This window comes from Sinocyclocheilus rhinocerous, unplaced genomic scaffold (genome assembly GCF_001515625.1).
Source record: "Sinocyclocheilus rhinocerous isolate Xijiao unplaced genomic scaffold, SAMN03320098_v1.1 scaffold662, whole genome shotgun sequence".
NCBI lineage: Eukaryota > Metazoa > Chordata > Actinopteri > Cypriniformes > Cyprinidae > Sinocyclocheilus > Sinocyclocheilus rhinocerous.
Genome location: NW_015639782.1, coordinates 2,901,660 through 2,910,678, shown reverse-complemented (window position 1 = coordinate 2,910,678; position 9,019 = coordinate 2,901,660). Strand labels below are relative to the sequence as shown.

Sequence of the window (9,019 nt, the reverse complement as noted above, 5' to 3'; positions counted from 1 at the left end):
TGTTAGGATAGGACAATGTTTGGCCGAGATACAATTATTTGAAAATCTGGAATCTGAGGGTGCAAAATAAATCAAAATATTGAGAAAATTGTCTTTAAAGTTGTCCAAATGAAGTTCTTAACAATGCATAATACTAATCAGAAATTAAGTTTTGATATATTTACAGCAGGAAATGTACAAAATATCTTCATGGAACATGATCTTTACTTAATATCCTAATGATTTTTGGCATTAAAGAAAAATCTATAATTTTGACCCATACAATGTATTTTTGGCTATTGCTACAAATATACCCCAGCGACTTAAGACTGGTTTTGTGGTCCAGGGTCACATATATCGTTGCAAAGTGCAGCATTCCAGCTTTATGAATATTCATAGTGAATTCTGTATGACATGAGTCTGAACCAGTAAAATATGATTTTCAAACCCATGCTGATGAAAACAAAACGTTCGCGCTGACTGACATTTGCAAAGCGTGTGCATAAAACGCGCCTCTCCAAGAGCGCGCGATCTCCCTATAAAGTAGCCGACATTATTGCGAAATATATCTTGGCGAGATTCACTCAAACATAATCTGTTATGTCTTACATGAACGTTTAGTTAATGGTTGGGGGAAAATCTGATGTGTAACATTATATTAGATCCATGCATTACAGTAGGTCACAATATTGATCTGTCTCGATGTTAATCAAACATGAAAGAAAGACGGAATCATTTGCTACTCTTGATTAAGCTACAGTTTATTTGCATCTTTGTATCTTATTTTTAATAACAAAGATAAAATAAAAAACAGCTATATTGTGATTAATAATATAGTACTTATTATTAAGAAAAGAATTGAAGGAAAATATGCAAGGTTGCTCTGTGATTTTGCTTTGGAACCTTCAGAAAACTTTAACTCGATTTTTCTCAAAATTGACTTTGCTGACTCTATCACCTTCAAACAGCTGTAGCTCAGTCATTTTTTGTCGATTCCAACAAGTTCTATATCATTTTGAAGGTATTTTAATGTAGAATGTCAAAATGAAGAGAACTCATTTGTGAAAATTTGCTCATTCCGACTCATTTTGCCAGCACTGGTCACAAATATTCACATTAAATTTCTGTCTTGCAAAATTCCAGTATTTATAGATTTTACATGTCCCAGAAGTGTGTTTTGTCTTCTTCAGAAAAAGACAGGAAAGAAATTAATGTGTGATTGGTCGCGTGCAACTGTTGCCTGACTTTTGGGTTTTGTGCCCATGGACATGCGTACTATTGTTTGACTTTATTTTTATTTATTAAGAAGCCTTCGTTGCTTGTAAAGCTTTGAAATCACAATGGATACTGTGGCAAGGTTAAATGATTAATACATTTCTATTGTTGTGTAAGCCCAAAAAAGATTCCCCCCCTGCCCCATCCTCAGAGACTGCTTTACCAGCACTGTGTATCACACGGGTGGACGGGAAGCACAGGCAGTCTTCTTGTACCAGCCACAGAGTAGGGAATTCCGCATATTATGACCAACACTTACTGGGCAGCGACAGGATATCCTCTCTACAAAAGACAGTACACAAGTAAATTGAATTACATCTGTAAAAAAAATTTAATAAATCTAATTCAAGCATCATCTGACTTCATAAGTTCCAGCTTTTTAACATCCACCAGGGACCAATGACATAGTTGCTGAACAATAGGGTGGCCCTTATTTGGGGGTAAATTTTTTTTATTGGAAATGTTAACCTGTCACCCCCTCATTTGTTTCCCCACTAGAAGTATGTAATGTATGCAAAATACCATCTAGATAATTAGATTTTTTGGGTATGCTCAAAGAATGTATCTTTTTATCAACAGGTACTTCAAGATCTGATTGGTAATATTAGCGAAGGTTTTGTTCACTGATAAACTTTTGACTGTTTCTGATATCAGATGACTCTCTCTATTAGGCCACAACTGCCCCTTTGTTTCTCCAGAAGTAGGGGCAGTTGTGGCCTACTGGTTAGTGGTTAGAGAGTCGGACTTGTAACCCGAAGGATATGGGTTTGAGTCATAGTACCGGCAGGGATTGTAGGTGGGGGGAGTGAATGTACAGCGCTCTCTTCCACCTTCAGTAACCTCGACTGAGGTCCTTGAGCAAGGCACCAAACCCCCAGTTGCTCCCTGGCTGCTGGTCAAATGGCTGCCACTGTTCCGTGTGTGTGTGTGTGTTCACTACTCACTGCTGTGTGTAGATGGGTTAAATGCAGAGCACAATTTCTGAGTATGGGGCACCATACTTGGCAATGTGTCACAGCAATGGCAGAACACTCGCAACTTCTTTGTTATTCTTGATCTCCGCCAGGACTTCTTAAATGAATATCCTGGTTCCTGGACAATGCAAATGCAAGAAAGAGTTGTTGCGCTTATCTAAGAGTACAACGGACTCCTCTCAAAGACTGAAGAACAAACGCAGTTCATTATGCAGATTGTCAGAGAGCGCCAAAATCGGTTTCCAGGTCCCCACAAGAATACAGTGGTTGAAGGACTTGTCAGATCATCATAAATATCTAGATCAGATCTAAGTTTTGTTCCAAGTTCACTTTCTTCACACCCCAAACGTAGTCCAATCTCAAAAAAATTTGGTTTGTTTCCAGTTCTAATGAAGGGCGGGTGAGAGCAGAAGATTTCAAAAGTCCAAAAATAAGGGCCACCCTACTGAACAGTTTTTGGTCTAAATGTTTCACAACACAATGCTGATATTATTTATAGTTCTCCAGAAGTCAACTTTCCATGAAAACCCCACACATCATTTCAGCTTAATTTGAGAGTGTTTTGTGCCTCCCATCTAACTCAACATTTAAACCTGTCATCTTTGTGAAGGCTCCTCTGCTCTTCTGGACATGAACCTTCTCTTGTTCTTCCTAACAAAACTACAAACATCAATTAGGACACCATGATTGAGTGATTGTAGGAAGTCAGGAGGAGCACAACTTTTGACAGTGACATGTCTTTTACTTGTTCCCACGAGAGGAACGTAGGCTAATCATGCGGAATATGGCAACCCACATAGCATCAGCGCTGTGTTTTTTTCCATTCTTCCATGGTTGTTGTTTTTTTTTTAAATAGGCTTTAATGGAAACCAGGTCCCAGGCCCCTTGAAACACCACAACAAGCCTCATTTTTGGCATTTTTTTAGTCTCTGTGCGGGAGGAATGAAGTACACAGCTGGCGGAAAGGGGGGGCGAAGTGCCGGACTGAGGTCAGCACTGGGCAGACATCAGGGGCAGGTGGGGGGCTGTGGGAATAATGTGTGTACAGCGACAGAGACGAGATTTTTATGAGAAAGTATTCCTTCTTAAGTGGGCTGCTGAGGGCCTCCTGCTGAACAGGGCAGCTGTGAAGACAGCGAGAGTTGTTGGGTTTTATAGAATGTGATTCACCGCTCATGTTTGTGTGCAGGTGTACATATGTGAATGAGGCTTCGATGGAAAATAAGAATATATGGATGTCAGCAGGAATCAATAATTCTCTCTTCTGTGTGGTAGACACATTTCAGAGCTGTCAAATCCAGTTTGACTCACTCTGACTAATATCTCTCAGTTGTACAGTGTGAGCAGCATCTTCTTGTAACTCTGATTTAATGGATTTAGATGTACAGTGTTTCTAAAACATGAGTGAGAATGAGTGATGACTCATAACACATGTGGACAAAATGTACAACATATGAGCCTTAGGAAATTTCATAATGAATTATGTCTGAGACAGGAGGTGGACCTGCATAAAGTTACTGTCTTTGACACCATTTGGTCTGTGGCTTTTTGTCATGACTCATGAAAGACATCAACATCACAGCAAAGACATTTTTAATGTGTGTTTTATTTTTTTGTGTCTGTCTTTTCTAACTCAAATCGTTACCGAAACTATTATGGTTTGTTCACACCTATTTTAACTTGAGATGGTGACTTTAGAATGAGATGCACATGCGTGAGGCACTGGAAAAGTGAGGATGTCTGCAAATACATAGAAAAATAATGAAACAGTGAACCTGTCCACCCAAAAGATGTTTTTGTATTCCACTTAACTAGTTTTGAATTGTTTTTGGGTTTTTTTCAATGTAAATGTGCACTATATGGCTGTCTTTGCACCACATTTTAGTGTCTCCCGCATGAGCATTGTGCTTTAATACCAAAAAAATAGTAATCAGCATTGCAGTGCTGGCCCACTAGTTAGACCAACAAAAACCAGTGTGAAAGTTCGTGCTGATCTAAGATTGTATTCTATTGTATTTTTTGCAGGGGAGATTTCCCAGAAGGCTGCTCTTATAACAAAAAAATCGAAATAATACCGTTTTTGCCTGGCAACACAAATAACCTGTGTTACAATGCCACAACAGAAAGCGTTCAGAGAGTAGGTTCAAAAGAAGGAAATCACTTATGAGACAAATGTCACCCGTCCTGGGCAGCAGAGGGAATGACACCGCTTCCTGTCCCGAGCGTACTCATGGCTCCTATCATCAGCTTTACCTGGCCCCAGACCAGCAGTGAACCTTCACTGTAATAATAGCACACAGAAGAGATCTCAAGAGATCTGAGTTAAATGAAGCTCTTTATCAAAGTATAAAAAGGTGGCATTATGCAAGGGCAGAAAATAGGGACTGACTGATGTGAAGGATGTGTTTAAGGACATCTGATTAATCTAGGTCTGCCTTGTTCTCTCACACACATGTTGACAGAGGTGACCCCTCCGTGGGGGGCACAGCTGTACTTCTGGCCTCCCTCCTCTGATCTAGAATGTATACACATGCTCAAATGCACTGTTTCCACATCTCTACCAGCTTAAACCTGTCCAGCACAGAGTAGACTGCACTGAGCTGGATTCTGGAGTTCCACATGGGAGCGGAAAGGCTATTGCATAACATTCTGAATCAGAGTCTCCAAATCACACTGGAATGCTTTCAAAAAGTTAATCTTGTAATTTCTTAGTGTTCCATTTATGGTTTGCTTGACCACAGTTTTGCCTTGTGCTTGTATTATAATTCTTCAGAAAGAACTGTAAAGCACATCTTGTATGCTTGAACAAAAAGTTGAAACTTGTACCTGGAAACTTGTTGCAGTGTTATGTTACTATATTGGAGGCTGTCAGTTTGACCACATTGTGGCTTTTGTGATGCTTTTGTACTTGGGATGTTAGTGTGTCACTGATTGTGTGTTGTGTTATATTGTGTTTTCTGTAGGGTTGGTAAAGGGATCTCGTCTGCCTGATCCACAGCTGCTTCCTGCCGGAGACACACACCTTCAGCATGTTGGTGGCACACTCACTCTCATCTGCAGGTACTGTGCTCATCTGCTGTCCCACCTCACACAAACGCTAAATCTAAAATATGTTAATTTTATTGATATTATACCAGTAAGCATTCCAATAGTCAGACAGAATAAATTTGAACTCAATTTAGAAAAACATAAAACTACCAAATTATTTTAAATAGCCCTTTTAAAACCATCTTATGATAAATATTTTGTTGTATATATTACACCAAAGAAAGAAAGTCATACAGGTTTGGAACAACTTGAGGATGAATAACATAGTAAATGAATAAATGACAACATTTTTATTTTTGGGTAAACTATCTCTTCTGTATAAGCACTTGGGTGGCAGATGGTGTGTATCCAAGCACACTAATCTCACACCATCACTCTTCAGAACTAAACACATTTGCTTTTGCTTTGACATGGGATGAGAGGCTCTCAGAAGGCAGTATAGTCCCAAAATAGCTATCTCATCCAAATGTAGCAGAAAGAGAAGGGGGACGGGGGCATCTGAAACATTCACATTTGTACTCTGAGAGAGCATTGGATGCTATTGCAGTCATGCCAGGAATGCTGACCCCGAAGAAGCTTAACTAATGTAATGCTTCCTAGAAGGCCATGTGAGCCAGAAGCTGATACTGTCTTTGGCTCTGGACAGAGATTTGAGGCTGAAGTTGCATGACCCATCAGTCTAGAGGCAGCAGCAGTATGTGAAATAAGTCTGATTCTCCACTGGGGTCCTTTTTTTGTACTCTTTTAAAAACAAACACTGTTTGAAACATGTAATTTAGACACTTCATCCATTAAATACCTGTTCCTGTTTAAAGTGGGACACTAAGAAACTTTAAAACTTTCCAATATGTGACCCTGGACCACAAAACCAGTCTTAAAGGGGTCATATGGGATCAGCTCTAGGCATGACGAAGCGATATCGTCCTCTTTTGAAAGGCCAAAGATTCCAGATATTCAAATAGTTGTATCTCGGCCAAATATTGTCCTATCCTAACAAACCATACATCACTGGAAAGCTTATTTTGCGAAAAAATTAACCTTATGACTGGTTTTGTGGTCCAGGGTCACATATAAGCCCGTTTGAATATGCTGAGAATATGGATGAGGAATCTGACATGCTCTTAGAGTAAAAACTCATTTTCAGTCATTCGGAAAGAGATCTTGAAACAGATCTTTAAAACAAATGTGATCAGGAACCGCAGAAACATCAGTCAACGGAGGATTTGTTTTAAACTGGTCTGTCTATAAACCCTCCTTATGCTTAATTCTAAAGTTATGCTCAGGCATAGGCGTAATTTGCGGGTGGGTCCCAAGTAAATTAGGTTATTAAATAAAAAACTAGCAAAACGAGTTGCGCGGTGTCCCCACCACTTTTCAAAGCAAAGTTACGCCACTGTGCTCAGGATGCCAATCAAAAACATCTGCTGTTGATTTATTTCAGTTACTTTTAGGATTATGTTTGTAATGTCAGAGTAAACTAAAAGAGGCTGCAGAATGTGTTTGTATGTGGTTGGTGGTATAAAGTTAAAAAATCAAATGTAATAGCGGCAGATACTCTCTGCAATGATTATTTAATCTGGCATAAGCCTACTTGCCTTTGAAAGTGTTGCTAATGTTCTATTTATATGGTGTGACTTTCATTAGAGGATCAACTTCCCTGCACTGGAGGCTAGCTAACAGAAATGTGTCATCGGTACGGATTGAGCTGTGTGAGGAGAGAATGCACAAGTACTGCAGCAAGCTGGTCATACACAACCTGATGCACAACGACACTGGCTTCTACACATGCGGCGGTCACCAAAAGTCTAGAGATCATGAGGTGTCCACATATGTTTTTGTTAAAGGTAAGATAATAAAAATACTTACTACTGTTTTTAGCATAAACCCAGAGATTGTAAAAAATTGGTTTAGTAAAAATGGTTTTTTTGACATAATATATGTGTACATCACTGTATTTGGTTAGAAATGATCCCTAAAGGATAAACCAAGGAACTTGCCACTTTCCTTCCAATTAATTGCCAGAAGAGATTTCGAAGAGATTTTGAGGTCTCTCTGTGTGAAACAGGACCTGGAAAAATGCCAAGCCATTAGAAAAGCTTGAGATTTAAAAAATAAATGAAGTAATGAGAAACTTCACTTCACTGAAGCTACAACAAAGCCATAAACCTGTTAGCCGGGCAGTGGAGCTAGTAACTATGCAGCTATTACTGCACTCAAGATTTGAATCACTGACAACTGGACCATATCTGCAAGACAGAACTCAGCTGTCATAAGACTAGGAAATAGAAAATCAGTGACACAAAAAAGCAAGGCTTATATATTAAGCTGGATATTTTTAGAGATGGAAACAGAGTTTGATTGTTCTAGAAGCCTGGTCTTTGATAATTTCCTTTTTGGGCTTCTGCTTAGAGTCTTCCTGTGCCTCCCGACAACTGTGTAAGCTGTTAACATTTTAAGCAAGTGCAATAACATAGATTTTTTTTTTAATAAAATGAATTGTAATAATGTTTCACAATATTGCTGTGTTTACTGTGGTGTTTAATAAAATAAATTCAGTCTTGGTGAGAATAAGAGACTTCTTTTAAAATCTTTCTTTAAAAAAATCTCATCATCCCTAAACTTTTGAACGGTAGTGTATGTCCCAAAGAGCTGATCTGCAGTTTATCTATAGCAAAAGACGGTGCTAACTTTAGCTGTGAAAATGACAACAAAGCTCACCAAGTCTCTGGCTCACCAACTGTTTTGTTTAGCAGACCTCTTCCACTGTGGCCTGCTGCATATATAGCCAATTTAGTACCTGATAGTCCCCTGGCCCATCTCACTATGTGATTCCAATGTTTATGCGAGATAAGTTTGTTTAAAAATATATTTCATTACATGAACACTGTCAGCACACAAAAGATCTTGTTTGTTTAATCAAGTCAAGTCAAGTCACCTTTATTTATATAGCGCTTTTAACAATACAGATTGTGTCAAAGCAACTGAACAGCATTAGTTAGGAAAATAGTGTGTCAATAATGCAAATTGACAATAGTAAACACTAATTTTTCAGTTGAAGGCAGTTCATCATTGAATTCAGTGATGTCATCATCCAGCTCAGTTCAGTTTAAATAGTATCTTTGCAATCATTTGCAATCAAGTCAACGATATCGCTGGAAATGAAGTGTCCCCAACTAAGCAAGCCAGAGGCGACAGCGGCAAGGAACCAAAACTCCATCGGTGACAGAATGGAGAAAAAACCTTTCACAGAGAATCACACCAATTTCACAGCATAGCTGTACAGTAACATCCCCTCCTGCCAAGCTGTTTCTGTTTCTTTATCCAGCAGCCTGTGTGGCAGTTTGCAGTTTAAAGAGAAAAATGATCTGACTTTATCAGGGATATTTAATTGCTCCTCTAGGATGGATGTCTAGGCATTGTCTGAAGTCTAAGAATTCATTGATAAAAGATTAAATACTTTTAAAAATGCCATTCAAATTCATAAGTGAATTAATGAATTATTGTGTTTGTGGTCAGTAAATTAGATTTGTGCTTAGCAAACTGTTATTATTTTGTGTTTACTGTATTATTTTGTGCTTAATTTTAAATCACAGATCACAATAATCCATTTGTGGAGGATTACAGTTCACCACACCTGCTTTTTGCATATCGGGATGAATCTTTTTTTGTGGTCCCATGCAGAACAACGTCCCCAAATCAACATGTTATCCTTGAGACTGTGAGTATTTTTTTATGTTAGCGGC

General features: G+C 38.7%; 1 protein-coding gene across 1 annotated transcript in view; it reads left to right on the top strand.

Annotated features, from left to right (window-relative positions):
- Nucleotides 1–9,019, top strand: part of LOC107751995 (vascular endothelial growth factor receptor kdr-like) — a 47,745-nt gene that overhangs the window by 4,249 nt on the left and 34,477 nt on the right. Inside the window, exons 2-4 of the mRNA XM_016567818.1 lie at nucleotides 5,192–5,288; nucleotides 6,921–7,120; nucleotides 8,870–8,994. Of these exons, the coding sequence (XP_016423304.1) occupies nucleotides 5,192–5,288; nucleotides 6,921–7,120; nucleotides 8,870–8,994 (422 nt within the window). The remainder of the gene's footprint in view (nucleotides 1–5,191; nucleotides 5,289–6,920; nucleotides 7,121–8,869; nucleotides 8,995–9,019) is intronic.